This window comes from Petromyzon marinus, chromosome 68, assembly GCF_048934315.1.
Source record: "Petromyzon marinus isolate PM22_M1 ecotype Great Lakes invasive population chromosome 68, UKy_Petmar_22M1.pri1.0, whole genome shotgun sequence".
NCBI lineage: Eukaryota > Metazoa > Chordata > Hyperoartia > Petromyzontiformes > Petromyzontidae > Petromyzon > Petromyzon marinus.
Window position 1 is genome coordinate 7588343 of NC_133734.1, and position 15401 is coordinate 7603743.

A 15401-nucleotide genomic window follows, 5' to 3' on the forward strand; every position below is an offset into this window, starting at 1 on the left:
CAGCTCCATCAATAGTAGCAGCAGCAGCTACATCAATAGTAGCATCAGCTCCATCAACAGCAGCAGCAGTAGCAGCTCCATCAATAGTAGCATCAGCTCCATCAATAGTAGCAGCAGCAGCTACATCAATAGTAGCAGCAGCAGCTACATCAATAGCAGCAGCAGTAGCAGCTACATCAATAGTAGCAGCAGTAGCAGCTACATCAATAGTAGCAGCAGCTACATCAATAGTAGCAGCAGCTACATCAATAGTAGCAGCAGCTACATCAATAGTAGCAGCAGCTACATCAATAGTAGCAGCAGCTACATCAATAGTAGCAGCAGCTACATCAATAGTAGCAGCAGCTACATCAATAGTAGCAGCAGCTACATCAATAGTAGCAGCAGCTACATCAATAGTAGCAGCAGCTACATCAATAGTAGCAGCAGCTACATCAATAGTAGCAGCAGCTACATCAATAGTAGCAGCAGCTACATCAGTAGTAGCAGCAGCTCCATCAATAGTAGCATCAGCTCCATCAATAGTAGCAGCAGCATCAGCTCCATCAATAGTAGCATCAGCTCCATCAATAGTAGCAGCAGCTACATCAATAGCAGCAGCAGCTACATCAATAGCAGCATCAGCTCCATCAATAGCAGCATCAGCTCCATCAAAAACAGCAGCAGCTACATCAGTAGCAGCAGCAGCTACATCAATAGTAGCAGCAGCTACATCAATAGCAGCAGCAGCAGCTACATCAATAGTAGCAGCAGCTACATCAATAGCAGCAGCAGCTACATCAATAGTAGCATCTGCTAGATCAATAGCATCAGCAGCATCATCAGCTGTATCGACTGTGCATTTACAAAGTTGCAGCAGTAGCAGATTTATCGTCACAATCATCAATATCCATAATCGCCATAGACAAAATATCATAATAAGCAAATCTCATCAATAGTAATGTTAAGCATCAGCAGCAAAGAAACGACTCCACGCCAACAGCGTCTATCAGCAAATATCAAAATCAACATTATCGATCATGATCTATCATCGACCGTTACTCCAATCGCTGTACACACACTCACTAAAACTCAGCTGATATCGCCATCACCATCAGCAAATATCAGAAAATACCATCAGCAAACACCATCACCATCAGCAGTAGAAAATACCACCACCACCATCCACCACCACTACCACCATCACCACTACCACCATCACCACTATCACCATCACCACCACTACCACCATCACCACTACCACCACCACTATCACCATCACCACCACTATCACCATCACCACCACTATCACCATCACCACTATCACCATCACCACTATCACCATCACCACTATCACCATCACCACTACCACCACTACCACCATCACCACTACCACCACCACCACCACTATCACCATCACCACCACTATCACCATCACCACTATCACCATCACCACTATCACCATCACCACTACCACCACTACCACCATCACCACTACCACCATCACCACTACCACCACCACTATCACCATCGCCACCACTATCACCATCACCACTATCACCATCACCACTACCACCATCACCACCATCACCACTACCACCATCACCACTATCACCATCACCACTATCACCATCACCACTACCACCACTACCACCATCACCACTACCACCATCACCACTACCACCATCACCAAAACTACCACCATCACCACCACTACCACCATCACCACCATCAGCACCATAACCACTATCACCATCACCACTATCACCATCACCACCATCACCACCATCACCACTATCACCATCACCACTACCACCATCACCACCATCACCACCATCACCATTATCACCATCACCACTATCACCATCACCACTATCACCACCATCACCACTACCACCATCACCACCATCACCACTATCACCACCATCACCACTACCACCATCACCACTACCACCATCAACACCACTATCACCATCACCACTACCACCATCACCACCACTACCACCATCACCACCATCACCACTACCACCATCACCACAATCACCATCACCACTACCACCATCACCACCATCACCACTATCACCATCACCACTACCACCATCACCACTATCACCATCACCACTACCACCATCACCACTATCACCATCACCACTACCACCATCACCACCACCATCACCACCATCACCACTACCACCATCACCACCATCACCACTATCACCATCACCACTATCACCATCACCACTATCACCATCACCACTATCACCATCACCACTATCACCATCACCACTACCACCATCACCACCATCACCACCACCACCACCATCACCACTATCACCATCATCACTACAACCGTCACCATCACCACCTTCACCACTATCACCATCACCACTACCACCACCATCATCACCATCCACTACCACCACCACCATCCACTACCACCACCATCCATTACCACTACCACCATCCACCACTACCACCATCACCACTATCACCATCATCACTACAACCGCCACCATCACCACCATCACTACCACCACTACCACCATCACCACTACCACCATCACCACTATCACCATCACCACTATCACCATCACCATTATCACCATCATCACTACCACCATCACCACTATCACCATCATCACTACCACCACTACCACCATCACCACTACCACCATCACCACTATCACCATCACCACTACCACCATCAACACCATCACCACCACCATCACCACTATCACCATCATCACTACAACCATCACCATCACCACCATCACCACTGTCACCATCACCACTACCACCATCATCACCATCCACTACCACCACCACCATCCATTACCACTACCACCATCCACCACTTCCACCACCATCATCACCACCACGACCATCCACCACCAACCATCCGTCATCAGCAAATACAATCACCACCATCAATCTTTTCACACGAACTCCAACATAGCCACTACCAACCACCATCAACTACCACCATCTACCACTACCACTCATCACCATCCATCACCATCCACCACCATCAACCAACCATCCATCATCATCAGCAAATACAACCACCACCATCAGCAGTAGCAAATACAAAATCACCATCATCAGGAGTAGCAAATACAATCACCACCATCAATCTCTTCACACGAACTCCAACATAGCCGCCGCCACCAACCACCATCGCCACACATCATCACCATCATCACCCGCCATCCATCACCATCCAGCCACCACCGCTAATCCGCTAACCGACGGCGGTGCTTCGTGGGCAGCGATGTCGAGGAAGCGGCGATCGGGCGAGGGAATCCTCCCGAGCGGCGTCGGGGAGGAGACGGAGCGGGGAGCCGCCGCCGCCGCTCGGGAGCACGGCGAGGAGGCGTTGCGGCCTAAGAGGCTTCGCCGGGGCGAGAGCGACCCTGCCCGGTAGGGGATCCAGGCGAGGGCGGTCACCCGCCACAAGCGCTCGCGGTAATCCGTTATGTGGCCGCGTGACCTTGCCCTGAGAGGGTTCAAGCCGATAGCAGCTGTGACGACTACGACGGCTGTTGTGTGGGTGTCAGTGTGGGTGTGTGTCAGTGTGTGTGTGTGTCAGTGTGTGTCAGTGTGTGTGTGTCAGTGTGTGTGTGTCAGTGTGTGTGGTGTGTAGGTGTGTGTGTAGGTGTCGGTGTGTGTAGGTGTCGGTGTGTGTGTGTAGGTGTGTGTGTGTAGGTGTCAGTGTGTAGGTGTGGGTGTGTGTCAGTGTGTGTGTGTGTCAGTGTGTGTGTGTCAGTGTGTGTGTGTCAGTGTGTGTGTGTCAGTGTGTGTGGTATGTAGGTGTGTGTGTAGGTGTCGGTGTGTGTGTGTAGGTGTGTGTGTGTAGGTGTCAGTGTGTAGGTGTGGGTGTGTGTAGGTGTGTGTGTGTCAGTGTTGTGGGGTGCGGTAGTGTAGCGGTTAGCGCGCTGCGCTATGAACCTGGCGACCCGGGTTCGATTCCCGCTCACGGCCAACACCAGTGACAATTATCTGAACCGGTCCTGGGCCTCCCCTAGGTCGACTCAGCCTCAAATGAGTACCTGGTGCGGTGTGTAAACATTGCCACTAGGGAGACAAAGGCGGTCGGGCGTGGTGCTGGCCACCCACCCCCTCGTGTACCGTTCCGGCCTTCATAGGTGCTCGCTAACAGCACTTGCCCCTACAGTCTGTTAAGGCTATACGGGGGATCTTTGTCTTTGTGCGTGTCAGTGTGTGTGCGTGTCAGTGTGTGTGTGTGTCAGTGTGTGTGTGTCAGTGTGTGTGGTGTGTAGGTGTGTGTGTAGGTGTGTGTGTGTGTAGGTGTGTAGGTGTGTAGGTGTGTGTGTGTGTAGGTGTGTGTGTGTGTCAGTGTGTGTGTGTGTGTCAGTGTGTGTGTGTCAGTGTGTGTGTGTGTGTGTCAGTGTGTGTGTGTGTGTGTCAGTGGGTGTGTGTGTCAGTGGGTGTGTGTGTCGGTGTGTGTGTGTGTCAGTGTGTGTGTGTCAGTGTGTGTGTGTGTCAGTGTGTGTGTGTGTCAGTGTGTGTGTGTGTCAGGTGTGTGTGTAGGTGTGTGTGTGTAGGTGTCAGTGTGTGTGTGTGTCAGTGGGTGTGTGTGTAGGTGTGGGTGTGTAGGTGTGGGTGTGTAGGTGTGTGTAGGTGTGTGTGTGTAGGTGTGGGTGTGTAGGTGTGTGTAGGTGTGTGTGTGTAGGTGTCAGTGTGTGTGTGTAGGTGTGTGTGTGTAGGTGTGTGTGTGTAGGTGTGTGTGTGTAGGTGTCAGTGTGTGTGTGTAGGTGTGTGTGTGTAGGTGTGTGTGTGTAGGTGTGTGTGTGTAGGTGTCAGTGTGTGTGTGTGTGTAGATGTGTGTAGGTGTGTGTGTGTAGGTGTGTGTGTGTGTAGGTGTGTGTAGGTGTGTGTGTGTGTGTCTGTGTGTAGGTGTGTGTAGGTGTGTGGGTGTCAGTGTGTGTGTGTAGGTGTGTGTGTAGGTGTGTGTGTGTAGGTGTGTGTGTGTAGGTGTGTGTGTAGGTGTGTGTGGGTGTGTGTGTGTAGGTGTGGGTGTGTGTAGGTGTCAGTGTGTGTGTAGGTGTGTGTGTAGGTGTGTGTGTAGGTGTGTGTGTGTAGGTGTGTGTGTGTCTGTGTGTAGGTGTGTGGGTGTCAGTGTGTGTGTGTAGGTGTGTGTGTAGGTGTCTGTGTGTAGGTGTGTGTGTAGGTGTGTGTGTAGGTGTGTGTGTGTGTAGGTGTGTATGTGTAGGTGTCTGTGTGTAGGTGTGTGTGTGTAGGTGTGTCAGTGTGGGTGTGTGTGTGTAGGTGTGTGTGTGTAGGTGTGGGTGTGTGTGTAGGTGTGTGTGTGTAGGTGTGGGTGTGTGTGTCTGTGTGTAGGTGTGTGTAGGTGTGTGGGTGTCAGTGTGTGTGTGTAGGTGTCTGTGTGTAGGTGTGTGTGTGTGTGTAGGTGTGTGTGTGTGTAGGTGTCTGTGTGTAGGTGTGTGTGTGTGTAGGTGTGTCAGTGTGGGTGTGTGTAGGTGTGTGTGTGTAGATGTGGGTGTGTGTGTAGGTGTGTGTGTGTAGGTGTGGGTGTGTTTGTAGGTGTGTGTGTGTAGGTGTGTGTGTGTAGGAGTGGGTGTGTAGGTGTGGGTGTGTGTGTAGGTGGGGTGTGTGTGTGTAGGTGTGTGTAGGTGTGTGGGTGTCAGTGTGCGTGTGTAGGTGGGTGTGTAGGTGTGTGTGTGTGTAGGTGTGCCTGTGTGTGTGTAGGTGTGTGGGTGTGTGTGTCTGTGTGTAGGTGTGTGTAGGTGTGTGGGTGTCAGTGTGTGTGTGTAGGTGGGTGTGTAGGTGTGTGTGTGTAGGTGTGTGTGTGTGTGTGTAGGTGTGTGTGTAGGTGTGTGTGTGTGTAGGTGTCTGTGTGTAGGTGTGTGTGTAGGTGTGTCGGTGTGTGTGTGTGTAGGTGTGTGTGTGTAGGTGTGTGTGTATAGGTGCGTGTGTGTGTGTAGGTGTGGGTGTGTGTGTAGGTGTGTGTAGGTGTGTGTGTGTAGGTGTGTGTGTCTAGGTGTGTGTGTGTGTAGGTGTGTGTGGGTAGGTGTGTGTAGGTGTTGGTGTGTAGGTGTGTGTGGGTGTGTGTGTGTGTAGGTGTGTGTGTGTGTGTAGGTGTCTGTGTGTAGGTGTAGGTGTGTGTAGGTGTCTGTGTGTAGGTGTGTGTGTGTAGGTGTCTGTGTGTAGGTGTGTGTGTGTCTGTGTGTGTGTCTGTGTGTGTGTCTGTGTGTGGGTGTGTGTGTGTAGGTGTGTGTGTGTAGGTGTGTGTGTGTAGGTGTGTGTGTGTAGGTGTCAGTGTGTGTGTGTAGGTGTGGGTGTCAGTGTGTAGGTGTGTGTAGGTGTGTGTGTAGGTGTGTGTCTGTGTAGGTGTGTGTGTAGGTTGCGTAACGCTGTGTGGAAGCTACCTGGTCTGTCGCTCCGCACTAAGCTTCAGGTCTTCGCGACCACGGTCATTCCCTCCCTTCTCTACGCTTGCGAAACGTGGACCCCCCTAATGAAACATCTTCGCCGGTTAGAAACATTTAGGCTGGCCTGCCTACGATCCATCCTGGGTTTAACCAGACTGGATTGTGTGAGGAGCTCACAAATCCTTGAAAGATCTGGGCAGGGTCCCATCGGTGAGCTCCTCCGGCAGGCAAGGCTGCGATGGCTGGGTCATGTAGCCCGCATGCCCAGCCACCGCATGCCGAAACAGCTTTTGTTTGGCCGGATTGAGGGGGCTAAGCGGGCGCGGCACGGGCTAGAGAAGAGATGGAGTGATGTGGTACAGGAGGACGTGGAGCTGAGTGGACTTGCCGATGACTGGTACCAGCGGTGTCAAGATCGGCCTCTGTGGAGGAGGCTCGTGAAGGATGCTACTGGGCAGTTGGAGGCAGTCGCCCTCCAACAACAACGGAGGGCGGAGGAGCGACGCTCAGAACAACGAGCGGAGCACCGGGTGGCTAGAGCACAGCAGGTTGGCACAGTAGGGGGAACAGGTGGTGCATCAGCCAGTCATCTCAGTCAGTCGACCCGTGGCACCTGGGTCTGCCCAGTGACCTCCTGCCAGCGGGCGTTCGACACTTCACGTGGCCTCACGGTGCACATAGCCTGGCACAAGCGTCGTGGTGACGTCACCGCCACTTAGTGGCGAATGGCGGTTGTTGTTGTAGGATGTGTCGGTGTGTGTCTCTGTGTGTGTGTCAGTGTGTGTAGGGTGTATCAGTGTGTGTGTGTCAGTGTGTGTAGTGTGTGTGCCAGTGTGTGTCTCTGTGTGTGTGTCAGTGTGTGTAGTGTGTGTCAGTGTGTGTCAGTGTATCAGTGTGTGTAGTGTGTGTAGTGTGTGTGTCAGTGTGTGTAGTGTGTGCCAGTGTGTGTCTCTGTGTGTGTTACTGTGTGTAGTGTGTGTCTCTGTGTGTGTGCTTTTGGAGTACCTGACCCTCTGCTCACGATCATTAAGGACCTTCATGATGGTGAGCGGGCCCGGGTAAAACTACGTGGCCGGGAGTCAGAGCCATTCCCTGTACACCTTGGGGTGCGACAGGGATGTCCTCTGGCTCCCACATTATTTAACATCTATTTCGACCACGTAGTTCGTGAAGCCTTCAATAGCTGTACCGGGGGAATCTCCATATGGTACAGATATAATGGGAGGCTAATCGATGCCCGGGTGCGGTCAAGGGATGGCTCCCTATTGCTCAACCACGTTATGTATGCTGATGATTTGGTAATAGCTGCTCAGTCAGAGGAGGAGTTGGAGACGCTGCTGCTGAGACTGGAGCGTGCCACTAAGAGGTGGGGCCTTACCATCAGCCCCACCAAAACTAAGCACCTGCCTGGGTATTTTGTACCATCGGACACTCCACCCCCACAACTCCCAATCGGTGATGGGGCAGTTGTGGAGAGAGTGGAGAGTTTCCCATACCTGGGCAGTGTGCTTATGACTGGCTCCAGTTTAACAGCAGAGGTCTCACTCCGAATCAGTCGAGCGGCAATATCTTTTCATCGGTTGCGTAACGCTGTGTGGAAGCTACCTGGTCTGTCGCTCCGCACTAAGCTTCAGGTCTTCTCGGCCACGGTCATTCCCTCCCTTCTCTACGCTTGCGAAACGTGGACCCCCCTAATGGAACATCTTCGCCGGTTAGAAACATTTAGGCTGGCCTGCCTACGATCCATCCTGGGCTTAACCAGACTGGATTGTGTGAGGAGCTCACAAATCCTTGAAAGATCTGGGCAGGGTCCCATCGGTGAGCTCCTCCGGCAGGCAAGGCTGCGATGGCTGGGTCATGTAGCCCGCATGCCCAGCCACCGCATGCCGAAACAGCTTTTGTTTGGCCGGATTGAGGGGGCTAAGCGGGCGCGGCACGGGCTAGAGAAGAGATGGAGTGATGTGGTACAGGAGGACGTGGAGCTGAGTGGACTTGCCGATGACTGGTACCAGCGGTGTCAAGATCGGCCTCTGTGGAGGAGGCTCGTGAAGGATGCTACTGGGCAGTTGGAGGCAGTCGCCCTCCAACAACAACGGAGGGCGGAGGAGCGACGCTCACAACAACGAGCGGAACGCCGGGTGGCTAAAGCACAGCAGGTTGGCACAGTAGGGGGCACAGGTGGTGCATCAGCCAGTCATCTCAGTCAGTCGACCCGTGGCACCTGGGTCTGCCCAGTGACCTCTTGCCAGCGGGCGTTCGACACTTCACGTGGCCTCACGGTGCACATAGCCTGGCACAAGCGTCGTGGTGACGTCACCACCACTTAGTGGCGAATGGCGGTTGTTGTTGTTGTGTCAGTGTGTGTCAGTGTATCAGTGTGTGTAGTGTGCCATGTCTCTGTGTGATTTCTATCGGGGAAACTCCCCCTGGACTCTGACCCTGGCTCTGGTGCTGAACTCTGCGATAGCAGCTCCACAGCAGTGACCTGGGTCTTTGGCCAAGCCACGATATCCAGTGATTAAATCACTCACCTTTCACCGACCTCCCCCCCTCCTCCCCGTGTCTCCCTCCCCGTGTCTCCCTCCCCGTGTCTCCCTCCCCGTGTCTCCCTCCTCCTCCTCAGCTCGACGAATAAAGATTCTGCCACGTCTAAGGCTTCAAACGACAAAGATGGTGGCCCTGTTGCTTGGTGAGACTCGGAGAGACTCACACACACTCACACACACTCACACACAGACTAACACACAGACTCACACACAGACTCACACACACACTCACACACAGACTCACACAGACTCACACTCAGACTCACACAAAGACGCATACACACTCACACACAGACTTACACTCACACACAGACTCAGCAACAACAACAACAACAACAACAACCGCCATTTGCCACTAAGTGGCGGTGACGTCACCACGACGCTTGTGCCAGGCTATGTGCACCCTGAGGCCACGTGAAGTGTCGAACGCCCGCTGGCAGGAGGTCACGGGGCAGACCCAGGTGCCACGGGTCGACTGACTGAGATGACTGGCTGATGCACCACCTGTGCCCCCTACTGTGCCAACCTGCTGTGCTTTAGCCACCCGGCGCTCCGCTCGTTGTTGTGAGCGTCGCTCCTCCGCCCTCCGTTGTTGTTGGAGGGCGACTGCCTCCAACTGCCCAGTAGCATCCTTCACGAGCCTCCTCCACAGAGGCCGATCTTGACACCGCTGGTACCAGTCATCGGCAAGTCCACTCAGCTCCACGTCCTCCTGTACCACATCACTCCATCTCTTCTCTAGCCCGTGCCGCGCCCGCTTAGCCCCCTCAATCCGGCCAAACAAAAGCTGTTTCGGCATGCGGTGGCTGGGCATGCGGGCTACATGACCCAGCCATCGCAGCCTTGCCTGCCGGAGGAGCTCACCGATGGGACCCTGCCCAGATCTTTCAAGGTGAGCTCCTCACACAATCCAGTCTGGTTAAACCCAGGATGGATCGTAGGCAAGCCAGCCTAAATGTTTCTAACCGGCGAAGATGTTCCATTAGGGGGGTCCACGTTTCGCAAGCGTAGAGAAGGGAGGGAATGACCATGGCCGAGAAGACCTGAAGCTTAGTGCGGAGCGAGAGACCAGGTAGCTTCCACACAGCGTTACGCAACCGATGAAAAGATATTGCCGCTCGACTGATTCGGAGTGAGACCTCTGCTGTTAAACTGGAGCCAGTCATAAGCACACTGCCCAGGTATGGGAAACTCTTCACTCTCTCCACAACTGCCCCATCACCGATTGGGAGTTGTGGGGGTGGAGTGTCCAATGGTACAAAATACCCAGGCAGGTGCTTAGTTTTGGTGGGGCTGATGGTAAGGCCCCACCTCTTAGTGGCACGCTCCAGTCTCAGCAGCAGTGTCTCCAACTCCTCCTCTGACTGAGCAGCTATTACCAAATCATCAGCATACATAACGTGGTTGAGCAATAGGGAGCCATCCCTTGACCGCACCCGGGCATCGATTAGCCTCCCATTATATCTGTACCATATGGAGATTCCCCCGGTACAGCTATTGAAGGCTTCACGAACTACGTGGTCAAAATAGATGTTAAATAATGTGGGAGCCAGAGGACATCCCTGTCGCACCCCGAGGTGTACAGGGAATGGCTCTGACTCCCGGCCACGTAGTTTTACCCGGGCCCGCTCACCATCATGAAGGTCCTTAATGATCGTGAGCAGAGGATCAGGTACTCCAAAAGCACGAAGAACGACCCAGAGCCCAGGCCTACTGATGGTATCATAGGCCTTGACCAGGTCAATAAAGCAGAGATGTAGGTCCTGTTGGAATTCCCTACACCTCTGCTGTAGCAGACGGACAGAAAATATGGCATCTGTGCAGGACCACCCTTTCCTGAAACCGCATTGGGGCTCCGCAAGCCTCTCCTCAGCGTGCCTGGCAAGGCGATGCTGAATAATCCTTGCCAGGACCTTTCCCGGCACACTGAGGAGTGAGATGCCCCTGTAGTTGTTACAGTCTGTGCGGTCCCCCTTCTTAAAAAGGGGGACCACCAGGGCATCCTTCCAATCCTGCGGAACCCGTCCAGTGGTCCAGACTGTTGTTATGATGTCATATAGGGCAGTCTGTGCACAAACTCCACCCTCCCTCAGCATTTCGCTTGGGAGATCATCTCTGCCCGCTGCCTTTCCTGGTCTCAGACTCCGGATCGCCTTCAATACTTCCTCAGCAGATGGCACCTCAGCCAGCCACTCACAGGGGGTGACTTCTTCCAATATTTGAGGCACCGCAGCCTCAGCAGGGTCATCCTCACTTTGTGCCACGATGTTTTCCTGGCTGAGGGATTTTCCCTCCCCCAGGACCTCACAGAAATGCTCAGCAAATCTGCGAACCTGTTCCTGGGGGTCGGAGATTGGATCACCGTTTTTTCCCCTAATGATGGTAATAGGTGTGGCGCTGTAGGTTACTTTTTTGATGGAATTAAAGAGCGATTTGTGATTGCGGGCCACTGAGGCAGACTCCATCTCCTCAGCAACCCGCGACCACCACCCTTCCTTGCAGCGCCTCATGGCTCTCCGAACCTCCGAGCGAAGGCTGCGGTAAGCCTCCTCATTCTCCGACGTGGGATGCTGTTGCGGATGACAGTGGGCCTGTCACTTTTTCTCAGCCAGCCTGCACACCTCCTCTGTCAGCCAGGGTCTCTGGGGAGGTCTGGACCGTGTACCCAAAGCAGCCAATGCAGCTGCATGAGCCACAGTCCTAAACCTCGCCCATTTACCCTCGACATCAGGAGGAGTGGGGGACGATGCCAACCCCAGCCGCAAGCGATGATTCAATTCTCCCTTGCAACTTTCATCAGCTAGCTGAGACCATGCCACTAAGGGTTTGAATGGGGTCCTGGGTGTACACCCACCACTGGAGTGGAAGAATGGCAGGCGCATCTTACAGATGACAAGTCAATGGTCATTGGGCATATTTGCCCCACGGTAGGTCCTGGTGTCAAGGACATGGGCCCGCATCCGCTGGTCCGTCACTATGTAGTTTAGCAGATGTTCTTGCTTGGACCTGGCATGCATCCATGATGTTATGTGGATGCGCCGATGCCGGAACAGCGTGTTGGTAATTACAAGCGCATGGGCTGCACAAAAATCGAGCAGCCTCCTGCTATTGTTATTGAGCTGATCTGGCCCATGCCTTCCAATGACTTGAGACCAGGTGCTAGCATCATGACCAACTCGGGCATTGAAGTCACCCAACAAGATGACTCTATCCCGAGGGGCCACTTTAGCCAGCACCTGTGACAGGAGGTCATGGAAGGCATCTGACTCATCGGCCTTGTCTGCATCTTTCCACGGATGTTTGTTTTCAGTGGGGGCATAAGTAACCACGACCACCACTCCTTGCCTCTGGTTGATAGGAAGGCGAGCCCAAAGTAACCTGGGGCTTACAGCTTCCCACACCTCACCGCCACGCTCCCACGCCCCCTTCATTCTTTTGTCCAGAAGAAGAACTACTCCCTCTTGTTTGGCAGTCTGCTGCCCCGAGTAGAGGACTGTCCACCCCTCATGGTGGCAGGAGCCAGAACCGGTCCACCGGAACTCCTGAATACCACAGAGATCCAGGCGGTATCGGTCCAGCTCCCGACAGAGGAGTGGCAGCCTCTACTCCGCAGCGAGCGTTCGAACATTCCACGTGGCCACCCGTAGTGGGTTTTTTTGTTTCTGGAGGAGCCCCGAGGGTAGAGATTCAATCTCCTGGCTCAGCTAAATGGGGTTTGGCCAGGAGACATCATAGACGCCTGTCCCCCCGGGGCCTCCGGCACAAGCTTATAAATAAAAAATTTCCGTCTTTGTTTAGCGGTAATTAATTGAAGGTGGAGGGGTTACTAGCCCCTCGCACCCGTCCAGAGCCCCCGTTTAGCCTCCCCCCACAGCACTGCCCACGACAGCATTGCCCGTCCGTCACCACGAGGAGGTAGGGGGTTGTTTTGCCAGACCGATACACAGACTCACGTACAGACTCACACAGATTCGCACAGACTTACACACAGACTCACACAGACTCACATTGAGACAAACGGAGAGTCACACATACTCACACACAGACTCACATAGACTCACATTGAAACAAACGGAGAGACACACAGACTCACACATACTCACACGCAGACTCACACATACTCACACACAGACTCACACATACTCACACATACTCACACACAGACTCACACAGACTCACACAGACTCACAATCAGACTGACACAGAGACACACAGACTCAAGCAGAGAAACAGATACACAGACTCACACACAGATTCACACACAGATTCACACAGACACACAGAGAAACGCACTCACTCGCACAGAGATTCATTGATAAAAGTTGTCACTCGTCTTGAATAGTGACAGCTGATTTATTTAGAGAGTGTGGGGAGATGAGACGGTGGTGGTGACGGTGAGTGGGTGAGTGTATGGGTAGTTGTGTGAGTGAGTGGGTGAGTGGGTGGGTGAGTGAGCAGGTGACTGGGTGGGTGAGTTGGGTGGGAGCTTTCGTAGACATGTGAGTTGGTTGGTGAGTGAGCAAGTGTGAGTGAGCGTGTGAGTGAGTGAGTGAATGTTTCAGTGAGTGGGTTGGTGAGTGAGTGACCAGGTGAGTGGTTGGGTGGGTGAGTAGGCAGGTGAGTGAATGGTTGAGCGAGTGGGTGGGTGAGGGAGCAGGTGAGTAAGTGGGTGAGTTGGTTTAGAAGTGGGTGTGTTGGTGAACATGGTGGGGGGGTGAGTGAACAGGTGAGTGAGTGTTTAGTGAGTGGGTTGGTGAGTGAGCAGGTGGGAGTGTGAGTGAGCGTGTAAGTGAGTGAGTGAATGTGTCAGTGAGTGGGTTGGTGAGTGAGTGGCTAGGTGAGTGGTTAGGTGGGTGAGTAGGCAGGTGAGTGAGTGGGTGGTGAGGGAGCAGGTGAGTATGTGGGTGAGTTGGTTTAGGAGTGGGTGTGTTGGTGAACATGGTGGGCGTGTGAGTGAACGGGTGAGTAAGTGTTTAGTGAGTGTGTTGGTGAGTGAGCAGGTGGGAGTGTGAGTGAGCGTGTGAGTGAGTGTTTCAATGAGTGTGTTGGTGAGTGAGCAAGTGGGAGTGTGAGTGAGCGTGTGAGTGAGTGTTTCAATGAGTGTGTTGGTGAGTGAGCAGGTGCGATTCACAACGGAGTCATTACATCTCGCCACGGACGCTTGGATATGATATCTCCCTCACCGTGGTGGTCACTGTGTCGATTCTTCTCCGAGTCTCCCGGTATCCCCCCTCCACATGCATCTACTTGGGTCTCTATGTATCTCTATGTATCTCTATGGGTCTCTATGTATCTCTATGTATCTCCTATGGGTCTCTGTGTATCTCCTATGGGGCTCTGTGTGTCTCTGTGGGTCTCTATGTATCTCTATGTGTCTCTATGTATCTCTATGGGTCTCTATGGGTCTCTATATATCTCTATGGGTCTCTATGTATCTCTATGTATCTCTATGGGTCTCTATGTATCTCTATGTATCTCTATGTATCTATGTATCTCTATGGGTCTGTATGTATCTCTATGGGTCTCTATATATCTCTATGGGTCTCTATGTATCTCTGTGGGTCTCTATGTATCTCCTATGGGTCTCTATGTATCTCTATGGGTCTCGATGTATATCTCTATGGGTCTCTATGTATCTCCTATCGGTCTCTATGTATCTCTATGGGTCTCTATTTATATCTTATGGGTCTCTATGTATCTCTATGGGTCTCTATTTATCTCCTATCGGTCTCTATGTATCTCTATGGGTCTCTATTTATATCCTATGGGTCTCTATGTATTTCTATGTATCTCTATGGGTCTCTATGTATCTCTATGGATCTCTATTTATCTCTATGTATATCCTATGGGTATCTATGTATCTCCTATGGGTCTCTATGTATCTCTATGGGTCTCTATGCATCTCTATGGGTCTCTGTATCTATGGGTCTCTATGTATCTCTATGGGTCTCTATGTATCTCTATGGGTCTCAATGTATCTCTATGGGTCTCTATGTATCTGTCTGGGTCTCTATATCTATGGGTCTCTATCTCTAAGGGTCTCTATGTGTATATCTATGGGTCTTTGTGTATCTCTATGGGTCTCTGTGTGTATCTATGAGTCTCTATGTATCTCTATGGGTCTCTATGTGTCTCTAAGGGTCTATATGTATCTCTATGGGTCTGTATGTATCTCTATGGGTCTCTATGTATCTGTCTGGGTCTCTAAAGATATGGGTCTCTATCTCTAAGGGTCTCTATGTGTATATCTATGGGTCTCTGTGTATCTCTATGGGTCTCTGTGTGTATCTATGAGTCTCTATGTATCTCTATAGGTCTCTATGCATCTCAGTGGGTCTCTATATCTATGGGTCTCTGTGTGTATCTATGAGTCTCTATGTATCTCTATGGGTCTCTATGTATCTCTATGGGTCTCTATGTATCTGTCTGGGTCTCTATTTATATGGGTATCTATCTCTAAGGG

The 15401-nt window shown here is 52.1% G+C and overlaps 1 protein-coding gene across 1 annotated transcript in view; it reads left to right on the plus strand.

The window, feature by feature from the left end:
- The first annotated feature begins 3108 nt into the window (after positions 1 to 3108).
- ADK (adenosine kinase) overlaps positions 3109 to 15401 on the plus strand; it is a 78605-nt gene continuing 66312 nt past the window's right edge. The window contains exons 1-2 of the mRNA XM_076054888.1: positions 3109 to 3399; positions 9016 to 9081. Of these exons, the coding sequence (XP_075911003.1) occupies positions 3251 to 3399; positions 9016 to 9081 (215 nt within the window). The 5' untranslated portion in view covers positions 3109 to 3250. The remainder of the gene's footprint in view (positions 3400 to 9015; positions 9082 to 15401) is intronic.